Raw genomic sequence first — 25,424 nt, 5'->3', positions numbered from 1 at the left:
GTGGGGTAAAGCGGGGAGGAAGAGAACCGTGGACACCGCAAGGCTGATATCCTTCGGAGATAAAGAAATGGGATAAAGGGGCCCGTAAATACAGTTGGTGGTCTACAAAGCTCATTCCTCCCTTCTCCTCCTCCTCCCCGTCCGGCAGACCCCAGAACGGCTCCATCATCCTGTACAACCGCAAGAAGGTGAAGTACCGGAAGGACGGCTATTGCTGGAAGAAGCGGAAAGACGGCAAGACGACCCGCGAGGACCACATGAAGCTGAAAGTGAAAGGCGTGGAGGTAGGAAAGGGGAAGGGCAGGGGGGAAGCAGGATTGTACCAACTGGCAGGACAAGGGGTGGGGGTGGATTGGCACCAGGGGCAGGCAGCAACCCCAGACATCTGCCAAGGCCCCTAATGCAGTGTGGGGCATGGGAAGGGACCCCACAGAGCGCCCCGTCTTCTGCAGCAGCTCCAGCTGGGAGAAGAGAGGACCTTAAGAGAGGGCAGGGTATACGCGAGCCCTAGGCTCCAGGGACCTGCCAGGCCACTGGTCCCAGCCCAGGATCCAGGAAGCCAAGCGAGGCCAAGCAGTCAAGGTTCAGCAGCAGACCACTTGATCAAATGAAAGATAAACTGGATGGTTGGCTACAATATTATCAGATCAATGAGTTGTATAAGCTTGATAAGAAAAATGGTTTTGCAACGGAAAAAACCAAATCGGAAACAGAGTTCTGAGATACTAATGTTAAAAATCTATCTAAAATGTATAATTTGCTGTTGGAGTGGCATACAAAGGATGAACTATTCAAATCTGTAGTGATAGATGGGGCAAGAGATGTGGGACACAATGTAATGCCAGCCCAGGATCCAGGAAGACGAGCGAGGCCAAGCAGTTGAGGTCCAGCAACAGAGGTCTAGCCCTGAGCATCTTTCCCAAGAGGAGACACACCCACCAGCCGTAGGCAAAGGGAGGTGGGGGCTCAGGCAACAGGGGGGCCAATGCGTCAGGTTCTGCACTTAGGCAGAAATGACTAGACAAACAAATGTGGGGTGGGGGTGCCTGGCTTGTCAGCAGTGCCTGTGACAAGGATCCAGTGGTCTTAGTAGAGCACAAGTTTAACAGTGTGATGCAACAGCAGCAAAAATAAAAGCTAATGCCATTCTCGGCTGCGTCAGCAGAAGTCTAGTGTCCAGATCAAGGGAAGTCATAAAGGTAAAGGGGCCCCTGACCATTAGGTCCAGTCGCAGACGACTCTGGGGTTGCGGCGCTCATCTCGCTTTATTGGCCCAGGGAGCCGGCGTACAGCTTGCGGGTCATGTGGCCAGCAGGACTAAGCCGCTTCTGGCGAACCAGAGCAGCGCACGGAAACGCCGTTTACCTTCCCGCCAGAGTGGTACCTATTTATCTACTTGCACTTTGATGTGCTTTCGAACTGCTAGGTTGGCAGGAGCAGGGACCGAGCAACGGGAGCTCACCCTGTTGCGGGGATTCAAACCGCCGACCTTCTGATCGGCAAGCCCTAGGCTCTGTGGTTGAACCCACAACGCCACCCGCGACTCTAAGGGAAGTCATAGTCCCACTCTATTCTGCCTTGGTCAGACCACACCTGGTGTCCAGTTCTGGGCATCACAATTTAAGAAGGATGTTGACAAGCTGGAAGGTGTACAGAAGAGGGAGACCAAGGTGATGAAAGCTTTGGGAACCAAGCCTTATGAGGAATAATTGAGGGAGTTGGGGATGTTTATCCTGGAAAAGAGGAGATAGGAGAGCCATCTTCAAATAGGGAAAGGCTTGTCACAGGGAAGATGGAGAAAATTTCTTTCTTGCTGCTCCAGAGGCGAGGACCCTGTTGTATCACCTTTCGGTGTTGTTGGACCGCAACTCGCCCCATCCCTGACCGTTGGCCAAGATCGCTGGGGATGATGGGAGTCATAGTCCGACAACATCTTGGTTGAAGAACAGTCGTTCTAGGCCACTGGGATCAGGTCCCATTCCTCCCCCCCCCCCTCTGAGCAGCTCTGCCCAGACCATAGCTGTCAACTTTTCCCTTTTCTGGCAAGGAATCCTATTCGGAATAAGGGAATTTCCTTTAAAAAAAGGGAGGCGTTGACAGCTATGGCCCAGACGTCTCCGCAGGACTCATGATGGACAGCCCTGGTGACAACCAGGTGGGAGAGGGCTAGCCTGCTCACAGGTCCACTGAACCCAGGGTCCAGGTTGTCTTGGGGCATGGCTATCTAAATCAAAAAACGGCAGAGTTAGGAGGAATCTCACCTGGAGCATCCCGGACTGGTGACCCCCCCAACCTCTGCTTAAAGACTTCCAACAAAGGAGAGTTCCTAGGGCGTCCGTCCCACTGTTGAGCAGCTCTTACTGGTTGGGTTCCAGGAGACCAGGCTGGGGGCTGGGATTTGCTGTGGGGAGGGCACAGGTTGTTCCACCAAGCGGCACCTTCCTCTGCCTGCCTCCTCACCTACCCGCTCTCCTTCCTCTGCCCTCCCCTCCGCAGTGTCTCTACGGCTGCTACGTCCACTCGTCCATCGTCCCTACATTCCACCGGCGCTGCTATTGGCTGCTGCAGGTATGTGCCACGGGGCCGAGATATGTAGAATCATAGCATTCATTGTATGGGTTGGGAAGCGCCCTTGGGGTCATTTAGTCCCCAGTGATGCAGGGATCAAGTTTCTGGGGGCCGGACAAGACAACCCTTCGGGAGAATAAGATGGAAGGCCTCTGCCCATGCACGAATTCATGTGCGGAAACAGTGGCCCATGCGCACTTGAACACCCTAGTGTGGACACAGCCTTGCCGTGCCAGATTAGGCCTCCCGCTTGCTCTTCCGGAGTCCCCTCTTTTTCCAGAAACTCAGGAATCTGGAACCACAGGCTCCCAAGGTGGGTGGTTCGGCTCCCTGGGGAGAGGGGCACTGAGGTTACCCAGGGGGAGCTAAGAGGAAAGGAGATGTCAGTGGTTACCGTACATCTGTGGTAGGTGAAGGTTTGTGCATGTTTTGGATGTAGCCATATACTGATTGAGATACACACACGCACCGTATTTTTCTGTGTATAAGACTATATTTCCCCCAATTTTTGTAAGTTTAAAATTGGGGGTTGTCTTATACTCAAAAAATATGGGTCGTCTTATACATGGGGGCGTCTTATACACTGAAAAATACGGTATATATTAGGCTATTGATTTCATGCGTGGTCATCCAACGTCTTTCCAAGCAAGAAAATCGACTGCAGATTACTAAACGTGGCGATTTAAGACCCCTTTTAAGTGATTTCAAACCAGACATTGGGAAACTGGGGTCACTTCATCAAGCCCATGGATCACACTAGGAATTTACTGAACAGTGAAATAGTCCCTAAATGTGGTATCTAAGATGCTTGCTAAACGGCTGTCAGGCTTTGAAAAGCTGATCAAGTCCCATCCGTTTTTGCCGAATTGATGAAATTAAATCAGCGGTTCCCAACTGGTGGTGCATGGAGGCCAGGAAGTCCATGTAACCCAAGGGTTTTCCCAAACTTGGGTCCCCAGCTGTTTTGGGACTACAATTCCCATCATCCCTAGCTAGTAGGACCAGTGGTCAGGGATGATGGGAATTGTAGTTCAAAAACAGCTGGAGACCCAAGTCTGGGAATCAGTGCTATAACCCGCCCGGGTGGTATGTAGCACATGCCTATCAACTGTCTGGGACACCCCATTTTGTTGTTGGGGGTGCCCCAAAACATGCAGCTCACGTTACACACTCGGGAGCGTGGCCCGGGAGATGCACCTCCCCATTTTGCACTGGAAGGTCTGGTGCCAAGAACGTTCACGTGCCAAGAACTACCGCAGAGAGATCAGCATTTTCAAAAGTCGGGGGTCCATGGCTTGGCTTTTGAAAAACGGGGGGTCCTCAGCACTTAGCTAATTGGGAGCCACTGAACTAAATAGTTTCAACTGGATTCCGAACAGATGTGCAGTTTATTGTTTTGGATTTCATGGTACCTTCCTTGGTGGGTCGTGCAAACCACTGTTCTGAATTTTGGTAGGATCGTGTTGGGGGGCGCTTGGTTGTGGAACCAAGGGGGCAGGGACCCCTACAAGTGTCCGCTGACCTAGACCTAGAAGCCACCGGGCCCCTCTTTTTTCTCCCCACATGGGTGAAGGGGAACGGGGGGTATAGGGGAATTTGAAATATTATTTATAATATAAAAGCTTTAACATAAAATTTCTAACTGTGTTATATTTCTATGCAGCAAAGAGAAGTTTGGAGTAATTAGGTCTATTCTAATTTAGTTAATTATGTAATAGGTTTATGTTAGAAAATGAATATGGATGTTGAATTTGAGGGAGGGGGAAAGAAAAAAAAAGGGAACCCCCCCAGGCCTTAACCCTGCGCTCAGCTTGAATGTCAGGGCTTAACCCTGAGTCCCAATGGGGACATGGACATTTTAAAAGGTGAGGGGCGTCATCAGGACCTACACAGCCGGGGTGGTTATAATAAGGGTGGCACGGACAAGGGGCTCCAGCCCCAGGGCCTCTCTGCCCGTACAGGCAATAATAATAATAATAATAATAATAATAATAATAATAATTTATTTATACCCCACCCACCTGGTTGGGTTTCCCCAGCCACTCTGGGCGGCTTCCAAAAAAATATTAAAATACTGTAATACGTCAAACATTAAAAGCTTCCCTAAACAGGGCTGCCTTCAGATGTCTTCTAAAAGTCTGGTAGTTCTCTTTGACATCTGATGGGAGGGCGTTCCACAGGGCAGGCGCCACCACCGAGAAGGCCCTCTGCCTGGTTCCCTGTAACTTGGCAAAACTCTGCCCTTTGGCAGAATTCACCCGCAGGCCAACAGCCCCTCTCTTCTCCTTCCCTCCAGAATCCGGATATTGTGCTGGTTCATTACCTGAACGTTCCAGCCATTGAGGATTGCGGGAAGATCTGTGGGCCTGTCCTGTGCTCTATCAACAGCGACCGCAAGGAGTGGCTGAAGTGGTCGAAGGAGGAGCTGGTTGGCCAGTTGAAGCCAATGTGTAAGGCCAGGGTGGTGGTCTCTCTGGGGGTGTGTTGTGTTTTTTTGGGGGGGGGAGGCTTCTGAGGGCTTAGGGTCTGGGGTGGCTGCTATGAGATCGCCCCACCCCACAGGTGCCCCCTCGATCGCTCCAACCTGCTGCAGTACATAGCTGTCAACCTTCCCCTTTTTGGGGGAAATTCCCTTATTCTAGCGCCGTTTCCCGCTGCTATCCTGGAATGTTAGATATCCCGTAGAATGTCCCCGGGACAGGTGAGGCTGCTGATCCCTTATTTTCGAGGCTGCTTTCAAATCTGAAAGTTGACAGCTATGTGCAGTTACCATGTGGTTCCCATTCTGCGTTTGTAAGAAATCTTGGGAACTCCTTGCCACTTGATATCAGGCAGCCTTATCCCAACCAGGAAACGCTTCATTCTGGGCTTCGCTGGGAAGGCTTCCCCCAAAGAACCATGGGGATTGTAGTTTTGTTGAGTTGCTGAGTTTCCACAACCATCCCCGCCCCCGGAGTTTTGCACTACAGCCCCTGGCAGGCCCAGGCAGCACCACCCCTTCATGGAACTACGTTTCCCAGGCTCCTTTTTGGTGTAGGGTGGGGGAGGCGTGACAGCCGCGCGGGTGCGAAACCTGACTCCTGCTGGCGGCGCCCACACGCCTGCTTTCCTCTCTTCCTCCAGTTCACGGGATAAAGTGGACTTGCAGCAACGGAAATGGCACGGCCGAGTTCTCGATCGAGCAGCTGGTGCAGCAGATCCTGGAGAGCCACCAGGCCAAGCCCCCTCCCCGGACTCACGCCTGCCTCTGCAGCAGCGGCCTCGGTTAGTCTTTCCTGTCTGCAGTACACGGAACCGTAGAACGGAAGGGACCCCCAGAGGCCATCCAGCCCAACCCTCTTGCAGTGCGAGAATCGCGGCTAAAGAAGCACATAGGTGCACAGATAGATAGATAGATCCCTTCTCCAGCCAGATGTTTTGGACCCAACAGCCCCAGCCAGCAGGCCTGTACGATGCTGAGGCTGTTGTGAGCACAGCCATCTTGGCTGGGGGCGGATATCTCTCAAAACCTCTGGCGAGCACTAGATTCAGGAAGGCTAAGGTACATTGCCCCACAGTTTTCTGGGTTTCTGTCTCTCTCCGACACACACCAGTCATTAAATTGGCTTCTGCACGACACATAATGATATAAACGATTCAGTCCGGTGAGCTTGTGCCATACCCACAATCAACGTATTTTTGTACACTGTTTGGGTATATAAAGATACGTTTTTAAGGAAAAGGATTAGCAGCGGTTCTCAGCCTGTGGGTCCCCAGATGTTGTTGGACTACAACTCCCATCATCCCTGGCCTTGCTAGTTAGGGGTGATGGGAGTTGTAGTTCAACAACATCTAGGGACCCACAGGTTGAGAAAGGCTGAATTAAAGGGACTAGCTATTAAGTGAATGATTGACTGATGGGGAGGAGTCGGGGGGAGGGACCCCATTGCGTGCCCCCTCCACAGGATGCCTAGAGGCTGGCAGCACGAGGACGGGGCCTTCTCGGTGGTGGCTCTGCGTTTGCTCTCCCCAGAGAGGCTCCCCTAGTGCCATGTGCCTGGCAAAAACAAGCCTTTTCAACCTTTGGCTGTTAACAATTTATGCTCTCTTAAAGAGGGCAGGGAATATGTTCTCTCCCCAGAGAGGCTCCCCTAGTGCCATGTGCCTTTTTGGCTGTTAACAATTTATGCTCTCTTAAAGAGGGCAGGGAATATGTTTTTAAAAGTACCCCCCAAACACCGAGGTTTTACTCAATATGTGGGGTGCTTGTTAAAAGCCCTCTGCAAGTCAGCAGCTGTTGTTTAACTTGGCACCAGAAAGCTCTCCTGCAAGGGAGAACAGCAAAGGAGCTAGACAGGAACCGTAGAACCGATTAATGCAGTTATTTCCACCCCAAACTATCTACTGCTACACAAACTCACCATGTGCACAAACTCCCTTTCTCCCTATCCCCTAAACCAGGTCAGTTGTCTCCAACCTGAGGCCCTCCTGAGGTTTTGAACTACAACTCCCATCAGCCTCAGCCAGCATGGCTGGCATCCTGGGGCCTGATGGGAGTCGTGGTCCAAAACACCTGTTCCCTGTCTCCCCCCACCACTTCCTGCAGCCATTTATTGTTGGTTTTGTGTTTGGCTGGTTTATGTGAGAGGGACTGGTTCCCTCCAGTGGCGGAAGGGCGAATTGCTGCCATATGACATTTTTATGTTCCATGGGAGGAGCACAATTAATATTTTCAGATGAAAAGCTCCCCTAAACTTCAGGGTACGCTCCCCACGCCGCTCCTGGCGAGGCTCAGTTTCCAGACCCCTGATCATCTCAGTCGCGTCCTCTGCACACCTTCCAGCTTGTCAATCTCCATCTTAAACTGTGGCACCCAGAACCAGACGGGGGGGCTGACCAAAGCAAGAAGCATCGGTGCTATCACTTCCCTTGACCCAGAAACGCTATATTTCCTTCTTTTTTTAAAAAAAAAAAAGTTTTTTTATTAACTATTTTCACATAACAAATTATTCCAACAAATCATCTTCATTATATTTCCCCCCATACAAATGTAAAGATCCCTAAGTTATCCGTCTATTATATTAACAAGCATAAATTTGTGTGTGTTTATTCAAAACCTGCCAAGGAGTCCATTTCGTTTTGTTTTTTTCTTTAAATACTTTGTAAAGAGTTGCTGTTCTTCTTTAAAGTTACAGTTGTCCTTATTGCGTAGTTTGTGCGTCAATTTCACCAATTCCGCATAGTCTGTCAATTTCCCTTGCCACTGTTCTTTTGTCAGGGTTTCTTCATTCTTCCATCCTCGTGCTGCTAAGAATCTTGCCGCCGTTGTCGCATACATAAATATATTCTTCGTTTTCCTCGGCAGGTCTTTTCCTACAATCCCTAACAAAAATGCTTCTGGCTTTTTTTTACAAATGTTAATTTGAACATTTTCTTCAACTCATTGTATATCATTTCCCAGAACTTTTTGATTTCTCTGCATTCCCACCACATATGGTAAAACGTCCCTTCTTTTTCCTTATGTTTCCAACATATATTTGACCCAGTTTTGTACATTCTTGCAATCTGTACTGGTGTTATATACCATCTGTACATCATTTTCATGTAGTTTTATTTCAAGAGGGAACAATCTGTTAATTTTAGGTCTGTTTTCCACAGTCTTTCCCAATCTTCAAACAGTATACAGTGGTACCTCGGGTTACATACGCTTCAGGTTACATACTCTTCAGGTTACAGACTCCGCTAACCCAGAAATAGTACCTCGGTTTAAGAACTTTGCTTCAGGATGAGAACAGAAATCGTGTGGCAGCAGGAGGCCCCATTAGCTAAAGTGGTGCTTCAGGTTAAGAACAGTTTCAGGTTAAGAACGGACCTCTGGAATGAATTAAGTACTTAACCCGAGGTACCACTGTATTCAGAAACGCTATATTTCCATTGACACGGCCTCGAATTGCATTCGCCTTCTTTGCCGCAGCACTGGCACATGTCGGTTTCGAGACCCCCCCGACCTCATTCACTCACTTTTCTCTTCCCTCCCCAGGGAGCCCCGGCCACGTCCCGCACCGATGCAGCAGCACCAAGCACCGGATCATCTCCCCGAAGGTGGAGGTCCGCCCGTCCCCCTACCCCGCCCTGACCGAGGTCCAGAACATTGCTGGCGGCCCCGAGGTGAAGGCTGAGACGGAGGCAGCCAAGTCGTCCGGACCTGATGGCAAGGAAGCCAAGCTGGCCAAGGCCGCCGCCTCCCCAGGGATGGCCGAGGCCTCCCCAGACTCCACGCAGCCCCCGCCTGGCCTGGCCCACCCAAAGGGCTTCCCCAAGCAGGAGCTGCCCGCCGTCACCCTCTCCGTTGGCCTCCCTGGCAGCACCATCCTGGTCATGACCGGGATGAGCGGGGCTGAGAAGCCGCTGGCGCTGACCCCCAGCCAGCACCTGGTGTCTGGGGAGCCGGCTGCTGGTGCCCCCGCGCCCCCACTCGGCTTGGCCCTCTTGCCCGGCCCGGGACTGGTCCTCTCGCAGAACCTGGAGTCCACCATGGAGACGAGCGAGGCAGGTCCGGCGGCCTTTGACCCCGACTGCTTCCTGAACAGCCCCAAGCAAGGCCAGACCTACGGCGGTGGGGTGGGCCTGCAGACCAAGCCCGAGCCCCAGGAGGCCCCCGCGGGACCCCCGGCAACCTACCCTCTGTACGTGCCCACCAACCGCTTCTTCATCCAAGATGATGGGGCCGGGCAGGCGCCCTTGCCCACCTCGCCAGCCGCTGCCTCCTCCTCTGCCGCTGCCGCCACCGAGTCGCCGTTGCCGCCGGAGGTCAAAAGCAGCCCGGAGGTCACCCCCATGGAGACGGGAGCGGCCGAGGGCGAAGGGGGCAGCCAGGAGGAGGGCGACCCTGGGGAAGCCGGGCGTCCGGAGACGGAGATGGCCGCCACGGAACTGCAGGAGGAGCTGTACTCCATGATCCAGACGGCCGCGGCCGCCACGGGGGGCTCCTTCAGCCTCTCCTTCGACAGCCACTTCCCGGACCTCATCCAGGAGCTCATGACCGAGGAGGGGGCGCCCGGCAGCGTGCAGAGTGCTGAGGAGGACCCCAGCGCCGGGTCCGGGAGCCCCAGGCCCGCCCTGGCGGAGGCCTGCTTCGCGGCGGACGGAGGTCCTGTGGGGTCGCCGCAGCCGCTGGTGTCTATTATCGACTTCTCCCCGGAGTGGTCCTACCCAGAGGTGGGTACAAAGGGGGTCGGGGTCTCTGCAGGGGTGGGTGGGTGGGTGGTCTCAGCAAAGAAACAGCCTCATGGGGTTGAGAGTGGCGGCTGGCCTGGGTGCGATGGCGCCCTTTGCAGCGCCAGAATTTGGCACACCCGCGCCCCAACCCTTGCGCCGCCTTCCCAACGGTGGGTCACTTTGAGACCCCTCTGCACCCCTAAAATCCACACTCTTGGGGAACAGGAAAGCTCAGGGCAGCCTCGGCCTCCAGCTGCTTTTGATCATGACTCCCGCCACTTGCTGGCACAGCTACATGATGGGAGTTGTAGTCTAAAGCAGGAGTTATTGAGATCATGGGTTTAATTGAGATTATTATAGCGAAGTGAATCAAGAAAGAAGAAAGAAGAATATAAAAAGGGAGGAGAAAGAGAATGCATAAAGAACGGTTTTAAAAGCAGAGGAAAACAGCAATTAGAAAATCCATAAATTATAATTAAGGCAACAATACTGTCATATATGTCATATATATGTAGATAGATTCAGGTAGGTAGCCGTGTTGGACTAATGCAGTCGAAATAAAAAAAAAATTCCTTCCAGTAGCACCTTAGAGACCAACTAAGTTTGTTCTGGGTATGAGCTTTCATGTGCATGCGCACTTCTTCAGATACCTTTCCTATATGAAACCTTTATTTCATATATGTAGATAGATAAACAGATTATTTCCCTCGAGTATTTGACAATCCATTTGTCACCTTGGTTTTGACAAAAACATTCCAAATGTCATTAAATTTGAAAGCCAAATTTTTTTGGGAGGGTGTAATAGTGCAGAGGAATGGTGAGTAATTATGAAATTATTAGGCGTGGAGAGAGAGAAAGAGAAGTTTTTTTTCTCCTCCTGTCTCATAACAGCAGAATCTGTGGGCACCCAGTGAAGCTGAATATATTGGGAGAAAAGAAAGCAGCGCTGGGTTAACCTGCGGAACTCCCTGCCTCAGGAGAGGCCAGAGAGGGCTAAGGATGGCTACTAGCCAGGCTGACTCTGCTCTGCCTCCACAGCTGGAGGAAATAAAGCTTCTGAATTTGGTGGCATGGGGGGCTAGAGTGTTCCTCTTGCGCCCGGGTCCTGCTTGTGGGCTTCCTGTTGGCCACTGTGAGAGAACAGGATGCTGGACTCAAGGGGCCTCCACTGGCCTGATCTAGGAGATGCTCCTATTCAGGCTGAGAGGGGGCTGGTTTATCAGGGGGTTGGAGGCAGGAGGGGGAGCTGCTGGTCCAGACCCCTGGGGTCCCAGAGGAAGCAGGGGGGGGCCGTTCTTGTGGGAGAAAGGGGAGTGAGGTGTGGGAATGTTCAGGGATGCAGGAGAGGATATATTCTCTGATTATAGCCTTTCCAACTTGCGTTAACAATTTAGCAGAGTAACATGCCCCTTTTTAAACTTGCAGCGGATGCGTTTGCTCAGGCTCGCTAAAGCCTCTATAATAACTGTTCTTATTCCCTCCTAAAAGATAAGACACGATGCAGTCTTCTATAAAAGTATAAAAAGGTTTACTCACACATCATTCTGTTCACAATCGGATCCGAGAAGGCAGACTTAGCTTAGAAAAGTAACATACACCTGGAAATTATCTCATAAGGAGACAGTCCCTTTGGTCCTCTTTTGGCTGGAGGCCAAGAGAGCATCTTTGGCCAAGCAGATGTTGCTTCTTCGATACATGTAGTCAAAAAAAGAGAGGTGGCTGCCGTGCCCTGTGCTTTTGTCGTTACCTGCACAGGTAGGCCACACCCACCTCTAGTCACATGCAGAGGGAGTCCGTCCCGGCCCAGAGGGAAACAGGAAGTTTACCTGCTGGCTGGACAAACATTCCTCCCCATGTGTAACCATGTTCACTGTAGGAAGGTTGTACTTGACTGCTCTTGTGCTTCACATCCCGCACGAGGGAGCAGCCAAATACAGAATAGGAACAAGTGCACACACCAGTAACCTGTCCTCTCTGTGTCTCTCTTTTTTGTGGGAACAGGGTGGGGTCAAGGTGCTCATCACTGGCCCCTGGATAGATGAGACCAAGCCGTACAGCTGCCACTTTGATCAGATCACTGTCCCTGCCTCCCTCATCCAGTCCGGGGTGCTGCGCTGCTATTGCCCAGGTACGGGACCTTGCGTCTTTAGGGGTGGGGCGAGATCCAGGACCCCCCCTTCTCTCTTCCTCCCTGGAGCAAGGAGGTGGGCGGGTGCTTCTGATCCGTGGCTGCAGGGCTAGTCGATTTGCCTCGGGAAGAATCCTGCCGTGGTGCTAGGGGCAGCCCCTTTAGAAACCTCAGGTGCGGATGGGGAGCAGAGTCCGTTGGAAGGGCCTTGGCTTGGCGTCTGCATGGCATGCAGGAGGTCTCAGGTTTGGCGCCTGATGGCCATCTCCAGAGATTACCCCCCGCCTGAAACCCTGGGGAGCTGTTGCTGCCGGCCCGTGTCGACAGTACTGAATGATAATAATAATAATTTATTATTAATACCCCGCCCATCTGGCTGGGCTTCCCCAGCCACTCTGGGTGGCTTCCAACAAAATATTAAAATACCAGAATACATCAAACATTAAAAGCTTCCCTAAACGGGGCTGCCTTCAGATGTCTTCTGAAAGTCAGAAAGTTGTTTATTTCCTTGACATCTGATGGGACGGCATTCCACAGGAAGGGTGCCACCACCGAGAAGGCCCTCTGCCTGGTTCCCTGTAACCTCACTTCTCGCAGGGAGGGAAACGCCAGAAGGCCCTTGGCGCTGGACCTCAGTGTCCGGGCAGAACGATGTGGTTGGAGACGCTCCTTCAGATATACTGGACCGAGGCCGTGAAATGGCCTGACTCATAGAATGGTACAGTCCAACCCCCTGCAAAGCAGGGATCGCAGCTCAAGAATCGCTGACAGATGGCCATCCAGTCTCTGCTTAAAAGCCTCCAACGAAGGAGGGAGTCTGTTCCACAGCTCTTGGCCACCAGAACATCCTTCCCGGCGCTCAGTCAAAATCTCCTTTCTTGCAACTTGAAGCCATGGGTTCGAGTCCTACCCTCCAGAGCCGGAGGAGAAAACAAGCTTGCTCCATCTTCCACGGGGGCAGTCCTTGAGATATTTGACTCGCCGCAAAGCAGCTTCTTTCCTTGGAGGGCTAATGCCGTGCTTAAACCGCGCCCCCCACACCTGATGCTCAGTTCACGTGGGTGCAAATAACCCCCCCCCAAAAAACCCCTTCATATCACAGCTGTGACTGCTGCATCGTAGGGGGTTGGGCTGGATGACCCCTGGGTGTCCCATCGAAGCCTACGATTCTATACTTCTGCGACGTGCGGCCTTTTTACCCTCTTCTCTTCCGCCCCGCAGCCCACGAGGCCGGTCTGGTGCCCTTGCAAGTGGCCCACGATTCCCGCCTGGTCTCCATGTCGGTCCTTTTTGAGTATCGCGCCCGGAACTTCATGGCCTTGCGCAGCATGGATTGGCTCTCCCTGGATGGTGAGTGGACTGCTGCATTTATTTAATGCATTGATATCCCGCCCTTTTCTCCCAGCTGCTCCAAGTGTCCGCACAACAGCCCTGAGAGGTAGGCTAGGCTCAGAAACAAAGACTGGTCACCCAGGGGGCTTCATGGGCACCAAGTTAGGATTCGAACTCAGGCCTCCCCAAGATCCTAGTCCTCATTTAATCCCCACAACAGCCCTGGGAGGTAGGTTAGGCAGTGCCTGGCCCCCAAGGTCACCTGAGTGACCGAGTGGGGGAATTTAAACCCTGGTGTGTCCCCCAAGACCTAGCCCCAGGGTAGGCAACCTAAGGCCCGGGGGCCAAATCCGGCCCAATCGCCTTCTAAATCCGGCCCACAGACGGTCCAGGAATCAGCATGTTTCTACATGAGTAGAATGTGTCCTTTTATTTAAAATGCATCTCTGGGTTATTTGTGGGGCCTGCCTGCTGTTTTTACACGAGTAGAATGTGTGCTTTTATTTAATAATAATAATAATATTGGCCGAGATGACTGCCAGGATCCGAGATTTGGGAGAAGAAGCAACAGAGGAGGATTGGAAAAAATTTAAAGATTATTTACAAAAATTTTACAAGTTATATGAATGTTAAGAATTCGCATGATTAGGGAAATTTAGCTCCAGCAATAAGATTAAGGTATGGGAAACTAAGTTATATAAAGGAAGGATTAATGTTTAAAAGAATATTATATATGTTATTAGTGTAAATTGAAAATAAGTATTTTAAACGTAAACCATAAGTATTTGAAAGAACAAAAGAATATACGAAATAAGGTTATAATTTGCTGAAAAATTTTATTGTAAAGAACGCACAGTGAGGGAGACGTGGGGAAGTCCGGTTGGTTATGAAAAAATGCTTTGAAAGGATGATTTTTTCTTTTTTCTTTTTCTTTTTCTTTTCTGTTATTTCTTTGTATAACTGACTTTGTATTTCTATTTGGAAAAAAAGCAATAAAAAATATTTTTAAAAAAAAATATTTAATAATAATAATAATAATAATAATAATAATTTTTATTTATACCCCGCCCTCCCCAGCCAGAGCTGGGCTCAGGGCAGCCAACACCAATAAAATCACAGTAAAAACATAATAGGGGGGAAAAGAGGGGGGGGAGAGAAAAGAAAAAAACCCAATTTAAAATATAGGTTAAAATGCAATTTAAAATGCAGCCTCATTTTAAAGTAGCTGATAAATCTAAGCACTACCCCACCCCTGGCTCTGTATCCCACCTAGCCTCTCCCATGGGATGGGACCCAGGTGTCCTGACCTCCCTCCCTTGACCGCTGACCCTTGCATCCAACCCGGGAGCCCAGAGGCCCTGTGTCTAGACTTGGGGGGGGGGTGTCCCCCAATCTCTGCTGCCCAACTGAGGTCCGAGTGTAGTGTGGCACCTTCAGTTTGGGGGGGGGGGGAATGCAGTGCCTAAACCTGGGGGTGGCCGTGAGGGGTGGGGGCGAGATTGTTTGTGGCTTTACTCTTGGAAAGAAAGGAAAATACTTTGGCGTCCAAGCCTCGCCTGGGGTGTCACCTTACCGGGGATATTCCTGGCAGGCTGGTTTGTGTGCAATGGAAAATGAACGGCTGGGGTTTTTTTTGCGGGGGGAGGAGTTTCCATGACGGGGCAAGACAGGCCAAGAATAACACCCCGGGGATGGACGGGTGGCTCTCAGCCTGCTCCTCCCCTTCGACAGAGCCCACGACGGCCTCCCCTTTCCCACCCTAAGAAACCAGCAAGGATTAGGGCTGGCGGAAGGGAGGGGGGCGCACGTCCCCCAAAATCAACCACCACCGAAATGTGGCACATGTGAGCTTCCGGGTTCTGCAGAACGCTTCTCCCAGCGAAGTTTGTAAAACGTGTGCCTGGCCAGCGAGAAAGCAGGGGGGGGGGAGAGAGAGAAATGTTGTTTTTCTCCTCTCTTTCTGAGCGTAACGCTCAATGCCGGGGGCATTGTGAGAAAAGGAAGCCCTCCTTCACACACAACGCAGGGTTCAGCTGTGGAACTCCCTGCCACTGGACGGAGCCCTGACTCAATGGCTTTACAAGAGGATTGGGCAAATTCGTGGAGAAGGAGAGCTGACGACTGTTTCCGCTGTCAGAGCAGAGGGGCGCCTTTGGTAATAGGGCTCCCTGAGCAAAGATAAAAAAATGGCGCCCCCCTCTAAATATTTCTTATTTTCACAATAATTGCATTTTGGTACAGTTGCTTTAGGAATGGAACTTCCCAGTAGGTATTCATCTAAACATAGGCTGTTTGTAGTTGTTGTTGCTGCTGCCTCTGTTATTCTGAGTCAGCTACTCTCTGAGGCCATAAAATTTTAGAATTGTAGGGTTGGCAGGGTCGACACTTCTGCAATGCAGGAATCGCAGCCTTTGCACCCCCTTGGCCCAGTGCCCTGTGTGAGGGAGTCAGCCGCAGCACCCTAAATTCAGCGCTGGCCAGAGGCAGCCATTCTTCCGAATCCCAGTTGCTGGAAACCACAAGAGGGGAGAGCGGATCTTGTGTTCGAATCTTGCTTGTGGGTTTCCTATGATGGGCCATTGTGAGAACAGAAAGCTGGACTAGATGGGCTGCGGGCCTGATCCTGAAGCATGAGACCTGCAGACTGGGATTAGTCTGGGCTTGCAGGTGTCAGGTGCCTTTGGCAACCTGGATTTGCACATTCAGATGCTTTGTCCAAAATAATAATAATAATAATAGTAGTAGTAATAATAATAATAATAATAATAACAACAATAACAATAATAATAATTTATTTATATCCCGTCCATCTGGCTGGGTTTCCCCAGCCACTCTGGGCAGTTTCCAACTGAATATTAAAAACAATACAGCGTCAGACATTAAAAACTTCCCTAAACAGGGCCGCCTTCAGTTGTCTTTTAAAAGTAAAATAGTTGTTTATTGCCTTGACATCTGATGGGAGGGTGTTCCACAGGGAGGGCACCACTACCGAGAAGGCCCTCTGCCTGGTTCCCTGTAACCTCACTTCTCGCAGGGAGGGAACCGCCAGAAGGCCCTCGGAGCTGGACCTCAGTGTCCGCACAGAACGATGGGGGTGGAGATGCTCCTTCAGGTATACTGGGCCTTTGAGGCCGTTTAGGGCAGGGGTCTGCAATCCGCGGCTCCGGAGCCGCATGTGGCTCTTTTACACCTTTGCCGCGGCTCCGGGGCGGATACTAGCGAGGGGAGGAGGTGCATTGTGCGCCCCGACACTCCCCACTGTGGCGGGCGCTATACTGGCTGTGACATCGCATGGGGGCGGTGCGTGCGTTAGTCATGAACCGTCCCGACGTCACCTTCCCGCCCGCTGTCAGATCGCGGCTCCGGAGATATATTTGTTTTAAATGTCGCAATGGTTTTGCGGCTCCCAGTTTTTTTTCCTTCGGAAACGGGTCCAAGTGGCTCTTTTTGTCTTTAAGGTTGCAGACCCCTGGTTTAGGGCTTTCAAGGTCAGCACCAACACTTTGAATTGTGCTCGGAAACGTACTGGGAGCCAATGAAGATCTTTCAGGACTGGTGTTATATGGTCTCCCAGTCCCCAGTCTAGCTCCCGCATTCTGGATTGCAGTTTCCGGGTCACCTTCAAAGGTAGCCCCACGTAGAGCGCATGGCAGTAGTCCAAGCAGGAGATAACCAGAGCATGCACCACTGGTGAGACAGTTCACAGGCAGGGAGGGTCTCATCCTGCGTACCAGATGGAGCTGGTAGAAAGCTGCCCTGGACACAGAATTGACCTGATTTCAAGAGAATCCCAGAGGTTATTCTTCGGTGGAAAGAGTCCACGGAAGACGAGTTGTATTCCCCCAAGCACCCTTCCTGCAAAACAGCCTGGGTGCTTTGAACTACAACTCCCAAGGCTCCTGCACCAGTGCTGACTGGCGGCTGGTGGGAGCTGTAGTTCGAAGCATGGTTCCGCAAAACTGGCGCAGTGGAAAGCCAGCAGGGAAAAGGAAGGGGCATCGTTGCTCAGTGTTTAGAACACCTGCTTGGCATGCAGAAGGCCAAAGGCCCGCTCCCCAGCTGGCATCTGCAGGTAGGCCTGATTCCAGAACCCTGGCGCGCTCCAATATAAGTCTGCTTTCTCTGCTCCTAACCTGAGATAGCGGGCAAAATCTGCAGGCACATAGTTTTTGTGCCATAAACTAGCCTGCTCCTCTTTTAGGTGCTTTAACCCGCCCCTCCCTGGAGAAAAATCTGTGGACACCTTTGCCCCCCAGCAGCGCCACCCCCCGGGTTTAAAACTCCAGGCATCCACTCCCTTGGCCTCTCCTTGGGTTCCACGGCAGCATTTTCCAGAGTCTCCGTTTTCCATTGTTAGCGCGAGCTGCCTGCCTGTCGGGTCTCGCAGATGGAGGGAAAGAACAGCTGCCCTTGCAGAAGCCCCCCCCCCCGCTGCCCCCCCCGCAAACCACCGCTGCCCCCTCCTCAAATTCCTGAAACATGAGGTCGCCAACCGTGCCGCAAGCACCCAGGCTCCAACACCACCCCGAGGGGGAGAGAGACGCCCTCATTGTCACAGGACGCGGGGGGCAGTTCTTTGGGGTGGGGGTCCAGGGGAAGCCCAGCAGTCTGCTTTTCAGCCTGTGGCAGGCGGGGGCCTCGTCACAAATCCAGGCCGGTGGTTTTGCCGGGGTAAGAAACTCAGATTTAGAAGCTAATCGCCAAACGGCACCTTAAACCACAATGGAATGTCTAGGTGCCATTTTCTGCGCCCAATGCGATTGGTTATTTTTAGTTTCAATTCTATATTTTAAAGAGCAAATCTCAAAACTCAAAATATTCCGTGGCATTTTGCTTTCCCCGGTTGCCAGCCCGGTGTCCAGAGATCTCCACGTGGTCACAAAATGGACCAGTTGCAAAACGCGCCTGGCGCCTGGCTAGTTTCTAACACGGGACATTTCTGACCCTGGAGGCAAAGCATTCCCTTCACCCTGGCTAGGAGCCATCGCTTGCCCTCTTCTCCTCCATGAATTGCCCAATATTCTTTTAAAGCTGCCCAGGTTGGGGCCATCTCAGCCTCCTGCTTTACCTGGCCAGGTCAGGAAAGAACAGCTTCTTTGCATAAGGTGTGCATCCTTGATTTAGCCCTGGGGAAAACAACAACAACAATAGTAATAATAATAATAATAAGGCTATGGACGGCTACTAGCCACAACGGCTTGCTCCCGCAGTCAGAGGCAGGGAATGCTTCTGAATCGCAGTTGCTAAAAACTGCAGGAGTGGAGAGCGGCTTTCGCACTCAGGTCCTGCTTGTGGGTTTCCCTTTGGGGCATCTGTTTGACCCCTGTGAAGACAGGATGTTTGGCCTGATCCTGCAGGCTCTTCATATTTACCTGGGGGCAGTTATTTGCGACCTGCCTTCCAAGAGGGTTGGCGCCTTCAGAGTTTCCAGGGTGGGCCCAACTGTTTTGCTTGTCCCTTAACTTCCTGCCGAAATCCCATAGGTTTTTTTTTTATACACCCCCCCCCCCATGCCTGTGATTCTGCCCCTGCCCTGAAAACTATAGGCCCTTCAGAGGGCAAGAGCGCGGTGATATTTGGGGGAACGACTAATAAAGCAGAATGTTGCCTGGATGAATCCACTACTGATGCACTATTAGGGCATCATCGACTTGTTGTGGAAGATACCCGCGAGAAAACAACAGCCCTGCAGGGTAGAAGTCCCCCTGGCTATTTATTTATTTTTTTTGCATACGCCGCATGATTGTAATAATAATAATAATAATAATAATAATTTTTTATTTATACCCCGCCCTTCCCGGTTCAGAGAACCAGGCTCCGGGCGGCTAAAAACAAATTTAAAACACTTAATTGATGCTACAAAAACCCAGCATAAAATACGGTATAAAGCATAAATAAAAATAAAATCAAAAATCAATTTTGGGGGGGGGGGGAATCCATCCAATAAACATTAGATTGTAAAGAAACAAACAAGCCTCAAAGCGGTTTACCGAAAGGGTAAGACGGTAAATGGGAAAAACAAACAGCGGAAATGTAAGGCTTTTGAAAAGTTAAACTACTGGTGGACCAAAAACGGATTAAAACCTGCGCGAGATTCCTAAACATCTGGGCCGGCCTTGTCTGAAGGAAAATTTGTTCAGCAGGCGTACGGGGAAGGCGTACTGCCTGGTATCAATCGGCAGGGAGTTCCCAAGTGTAGGTGCTGCCACGCCAAAAGATTTTGCAAGCTCAGTTGCGAGAGCATGAAACTCCCACAATGCATTGCAGGGGGTTGGACTAGATGGCCCCTGGAGGACCCCTTCTGACTCCACAGACAAGCATGCACAGACCAGCCGCCCATTGCCAGAGTGATCTGGGGCCTCAGCTCAAACACGGCTTTCCGACCTGGCCTTGGCCACGCCGGGCAAAGTCCACCCGCTGCCAGCCACCCTCCCAGGGAGAGATTTTTAGCTGGCCCCATCTAGGATCCCTTTGGCTTCTCCTGGAGGAAGCGAGCTGCCTGTGTCCAGATCGAGAGACCAGACACCCCTCTCCTGCCTTTGAGACCGGGGGCCGAGGAATCGCCACCCGTTCATTTCCTGGAGAGCACAGAGGTCGGGCGACACTGTTAGCTGCAGTTCCCGCATTGCGGGGGGTTGGGGTTGGTCTGGATGACCTTCGGAGGGTCCCTTCCACGCCTCCGGCGTCCTGCCCGAAGAGTTAACTTGGCAGCAGGGCCTGCCGCGTCATGTGCAGCTAGCTACATAGCTAGCGTGAGTGCCTCAGATCTCATTAAGGGATTTCCGGGTGCCCCCCCCTTGCCGCTGGTGGTGGTGGCTATTTTGGGGACGACTTGAGTCCTGTCACACTTTGCAGCCTGACCGCTGCTCTCGCTGGGCCAAGAGGGGTGGAGAAAGAGAGAGAGAGCCTGCTTGACCCCCCACCACACCCCCTCCCCACAGACCGACCTCCTGCCAGCTGGGCTGGGGGGCGGGACGACGAGGAGGGGGCTGCAGGCCCTGCCCTCTATGCCACCCTCGCTGTCATTGCATGCCAGGAAGGGCTGGAGGGCTCTGCTGCCTCCTCTTTCTCGCCCCACCCCGACTCGTGCCCACACTTGGGGGGCATGGTGCTAACCTGGGACTTCTCCAGAGCCTCTGGCAGAGGCGTGCGATTCCCGCTGGGAGCTGTGGGGCCCAGCGACCTGAGGGCTTGGTTCGCGGGAGAGGGGTGCGCCCCCTCTGTTTCCCTGGGCGATGGACAAAGCAGGTACATGAGATTATTATATGTGTGGGAGGGAGAGGCTATGGGGCAGAGGGGGCTGCTGGGTCCAATGGGGCTAAGGGAACAGGGGCGGCTTAGAAAGGTTGGCATGTGGGGCAGGTCGCCTGGGGGCAAAACAAGGCGGCTTGTGTTCGGAAGGGTTCATAGCAAGAGTTGTAGGTCTTTGTGCCCTGTGGGGGAACCCTGAGGGCATCCAGTCTGGCTCTCGTTTTAAAGCTGGGTTTCTTTTTGGGGGAGAAATTCTGTTAGATTGGGCCCTGGGGGAGAAAAAGAGGAGGGTCTTGCTTGGTTGCCACTCTGCCCCTTCTCTCCAGGTGTGATGTTTTTGTACCTTTCCTGGTTTCCAAAACGAAATGTGTGGTTTTGGAGAAGGCTGGCTGTTGTCAGCTGTCTGTCCTTCCCCGTCCACCCGACAGCCCGTCTCTTGTGACTGGCAGCCTTGGTCATTGCGCCCCCCCCTCTCCATGCCGCTGTCCCCCCTGTGGAGGAGATGAATGAAGTCTGTTTGTATATGTGGAGAGAGAGAGAAATGAATGGACTTTGGAAAAGTCTCCCTCCAGGCGCTCAGCGCGGCCAAAGGACTGTGTCACCCTGGAGAAAAAACAACCCATGGATTTATTGCGCGGTTTGGAAATGCGCTGGAAAAAGCATGGGATGCGTGAGAACGGGAGCCGCGAAGGGGACCCAAGGGTCATCTAGCCCAACCCCTCGCTGCAGTGCAGGAATCGCGGCGAAAGAATCCCCGACAAGTGGCCGTCCGACCTCTGCTTGAAAAGCTCCAGCGGCGGAGCTTCCACTTTTGTCCTGGACAGCCGAAAACCCACCAGGGGCCGGGGTCAGCAGCCCGGTTGCCCCTCTCCAGCCTGCCAGGAGTTGGCTATTCTCTGCCCTCCTTCTCCCTAGCCGCCTCCTTTTTAACGGTACAGAATGAGCTCCCTCCGTGCTCTGAAGGTGCCTATTGTACGTTAGATTATACCCAGTCGCTGCTGAGCATGGTTTGCAAGGAGGCTAATAATAATAATAATAATAATTTTATTCCTTATATGTTGCTCATCTGACTGGGCTGCCCTGGCCGCTTTCGATTAAAAACACAACAAAGCACCAACGATTGAAAAAAACCTCCCTGTATATAGGGCAGCCCTTATATGTATCCTGAAAGTCCAATAGTTGTTTATCTGTTTGATAACGGGAGGAGCCCTCGCTGTGCATTCCTCCTGCGATGGGCTCTCCTTCCACGGAGGTTTTAAAACAGAGGTGGGGGGGCTGCCTGCCTGGGATTCTTTAGCTGTGGTTCCTGCATTGCAGGGAGTTGGGATGGATGACCCTTGAGGGTCCCTTCCAGTTCTTCGACAAGGGCTCCAGAGAGCTGCTTTCTTATCCTAACAGCCAGAGAAGGGGGTTTTAGGGGCTGTGAAATCTCCAGGAAGACAGCCGTCGCGTCCCTCGGACGCCTGGGTCCCAATTCTGCTTTGCACCACCTGCGCCCCCTTTTTCCGGAGTCTCAGAGCCTTTTGCCCATATACACAAGCCGCCTCCGTCCCGCTGTTCAAGATTACAGCGTCCCTTTCCCAACCTGGGGGGGAAATCAGGCTGGCTAATCAGCCTTGAGTCGGGATTAGTTTTAAGATATCTCCTGAGCACCCCCCCCCCACTTTGACCTTCTTTCTCCCACCCTCATCCGCAGGGGAGCAGAGCCCGACGGGGAAGGGGCTGGATGTGGGGAGTGGGCTTCTGACCTCACCGCCCTCTCTCTCCCCCCTCCCCAAACCCCCCTCCAGATAACCAGTTCAGAATGTCCATCCTGGAGCGTCTGGAACAGATGGAGAAGCGGATGGCCGAGATGATGGCGGCGGCAGCAGCCTCTTCTTCCTCCTCCTCCTCGTCCTCTTCCTCCTCTGCAGCCCCCGCTCAGACCCAGCAGCGAGGGGAGAAGCCCCCCAGCCAGGTGAGATGGGGGGGTGCCGGGCGGAGAGGGAGGGCAGGTGGCTAGCGGCAATTTGCTTGGGTAGCCGAGGCCTCCCAGAAGTCCCTCCCAGGTCCTAGCCCTCATTTAATCCCCACGACAAACCTGCCAGGTAGGTGAGGCTGGCCCAGGGTCACCTGGTGAGCTTCGTGGCGAGACTCGAACCCAGGTCCCTCCCAGGTCGTGGCCCAACACTCTGACCACGGTGAGCCTCTGCCCTTCTGCTGCCCCTAAGACACTTTCCCCACCTTGGCAGAGCTCAAGACAATTTCCAAACCAAAGGATTATTTTTTTTGGGGGGGGGGGTTGTTGATAGATCCAACTGATGCCTTTCAAAGCCTAGCCTTCTGTGGGCCCTAAATATGCTTGTGGGGCCCCTATGCAAAATCTGTGGGTTGGACAGGGCTTTCTTTCCACCTGCCCACCCTGCCGCACAGAAACACAGAACTGTAGTGCTGGAAGGGACCCCTGGGGGTCATCCAGCCCAACCCCTCTTCTCATGACGGCCAGCACCCTTATAGCATTGTGGAGTTGGAAAGGGAGCCCTTCGGCTTTCTTGAACCTGCTCCCGCCCCCCCCCCCACTTCTGTTTCACAGCTGCGGTTCCCGTAATTGCAGGGGTTGAACTAGATGACCACCAGGGGTCCCTCCCTAAAGGATTTTATGATTCTTTGTGGCTGAGGCGAACGCGCCCAGCTGCTGCCTCACTTCTGTGCCCTTCGCCACCTTTCTTCCTCCTCCAGCCGCTTCTGGGTCTACGCAGGCCATGATCCCCTCCCAAATTCTGCGGAGTTCCAGCTCCGAAGCTGTTTTTTAACTCTCTCTGCTTTTAAATTGTCCTTTTAAAAGTGCTTTTTTGTGGGGTATGGTTTTCAAATCTCTTTAATGTGGTAACCAGCTTTGATGCGCTTTGCAATTTAGTAGTGCGTAAATGCTTTTATAAAGGAAAGAAAAAATAAAGAGGGGGGGTCTCCCCACAGCTCCCAGCACCCTTAACAAAGCTGAGCTCCCAGAATCCTCTGGGGGGACGCCATGACGGTTCAAAGTGGTATCATAGCGCTTTCAAAGTGTGGTGTAAATGTGGCCTTACAGGGCAGGAGTGAGTAGAGTTTTTTTGTAAGGGACTGTGCAGCGCTTCCCTTAACTTCAAAATGGGGCGAGCCGGTCCGGCAGGATTTTGACCCCACCCTGCTCCCTGCCCCACTGCTCGTTCCACTGACCTCTGCCCCAGAGGGCACCCCTGGTCCCAGAAGGACAGATAGAAGAAGGTCCTTCTTCATTCAGGGCATAGTTAACCTGTGGAACTCCCTGCCACAGTGATGGCCACCAACCCGGATGGCTTTGGAAAGAGGATTGGACCAATTTATGGGGCAGGATAAGGCACTTGAAGGCTTCCAGCCACGATGGCGACGCTGTCTGCCTCCACGGTCGGAGGCAGCAGTTGCTGGGAATCGCAGGAGGGGAGAGTTGCTCTTGTGTTCGAATCCTGATCGCTGGTTTCCCATAATGCACCAAGAAAAAAACACACCAAGAACTCCGGCCAATATAAGTTTCAATAGTGGGAGTGGCCCCTACTCGCAAATCAATAGTCAATTGTAAGAAAAACTAATCCATTGACAGGGCCCTGTTTCGATGTATTTACCTTCGTCAGCGAATTTTTAAGGGGTCGTGTAAGTTTGAAGAATTCGTATAAATATATCCTGTTATTTTCTACGTTTCTCAGAGATGACAACTAAGTGTGGGGTAGATCAATGTGTATCTTGAGCTTTTCTATTTATACAAATTCTTCAAACTTACACAACCCCTTAAAGTTACAATTGACTATTGATTTGAGAGTAGGGACCACTCCCACTATTGGAACTTATATTGGCCAGAGTTCTTGGTGTGCTTTTTTCTTGGTATATTTAATAACAAGAACTCCAACTTATTTAACGTTGGTTTCCCATAATGGGCATCTGTTTGGCCTCTGTGAGGACAGCATCCTGGACCAGGTGGGCCCTCATTGGCCGGATCCTGCAGCCAGGCTCTTCTGCTGCCCTTAAGGAACCTCCAGCTCCATTGGCAGTCTATCTCGATTCCTAGGTTGACAGGGGTTATTTTGCCCCTGGGAGAGGCTAATGGCTAAATGGGACATGGGCTGGATCCAGCCGAGCTCTCCGTATGTCCATAAGGATGGTGTGTTTCTTTAAAATTTCAATTCTTTATGGAATTAAAATTCACATATCTATAGAAACGTTATATGCTCTCTCTTTACATATGAAGAAAAATAAAATTATGTAGAGGAATAGAAAATTTCTAAAGGAACCAAAAAGAGGGGGGAAAATAACAATACAGGTGAAACTCAAAAAATTAGAATATCGTGGGAAAAGTTCTTTTATTTCAGTAATTCAACTTAAAAGGTGAAACTAACATATGAGATAGACTCATGACACGCAAAGCGAGATATTTCAAGCCTTTATTTGTTATAATTGTGACGATCGTGGCGTACAGCTGATGAATCTGAGAGATTTGGGTGGGTAGTTTTTCTAAAAAGACCCCCCCCCCAAAAAAAACGGTTTAAAACTGAGGACAGCCAGAGGACGCTTGCAGCTCGCAGTCGGGCCCCTTGGACATTTTGGGGGTGAGGTGGGGGTGGCCAGCCTTGGTTTTGCGCTCCCCCCTCCCTCGATCTTGCATCCTTTTCTCTCTGGCGGACAACGCGCCTAAATTTAGCCCCTTCTCTGGCGTCAGCACTCAGGTTTCAGTGGGATTGGCACCTAGGTGGCCAGCCGGGCTATTCTTGGCTCACTTGGGGCGGAAAGATAAGGCCCAGGCATCGTCTGTCCGTCTGTGGGGATTAGAGACGGGGTTGGGGGGCGGAGAGAATGGGCTGGGAATTCTTTCCATTGAGATCACCAGGGGGGGGGGGGTGCTGTTGTCTCAGGACCACTTGGCTCCTGATGGCTGTGTGTGTGCGTGTGTGTGTGTGTGTGT

General features: G+C 51.9%; 1 protein-coding gene across 9 annotated transcripts in view; it reads left to right on the top strand.

The window, feature by feature from the left end:
* CAMTA2 (calmodulin binding transcription activator 2) overlaps positions 1 to 25,424 on the top strand; it is a 57,468-nt gene that overhangs the window by 11,710 nt on the left and 20,334 nt on the right. For all 9 annotated transcript variants that reach the window (XM_080979614.1, XM_080979615.1, XM_080979619.1 and 6 more), the window contains exons 5-12: positions 149 to 284; positions 2,497 to 2,568; positions 4,865 to 5,018; positions 5,692 to 5,832; positions 8,588 to 9,765; positions 11,767 to 11,893; positions 13,115 to 13,243; positions 22,267 to 22,433. In XM_080979614.1, coding sequence (XP_080835740.1) covers positions 149 to 284; positions 2,497 to 2,568; positions 4,865 to 5,018; positions 5,692 to 5,832; positions 8,588 to 9,765; positions 11,767 to 11,893; positions 13,115 to 13,243; positions 22,267 to 22,433 — 2,104 coding nt within the window. The remainder of the gene's footprint in view (positions 1 to 148; positions 285 to 2,496; positions 2,569 to 4,864; positions 5,019 to 5,691; positions 5,833 to 8,587; positions 9,766 to 11,766; positions 11,894 to 13,114; positions 13,244 to 22,266; positions 22,434 to 25,424) is intronic.

Source organism: Podarcis pityusensis (assembly GCF_964106645.2).
Source record: "Podarcis pityusensis genome assembly, chromosome: 13".
NCBI lineage: Eukaryota > Metazoa > Chordata > Lepidosauria > Squamata > Lacertidae > Podarcis > Podarcis pityusensis.
This window is presented reverse-complemented; position numbering and strand designations above follow the sequence as displayed.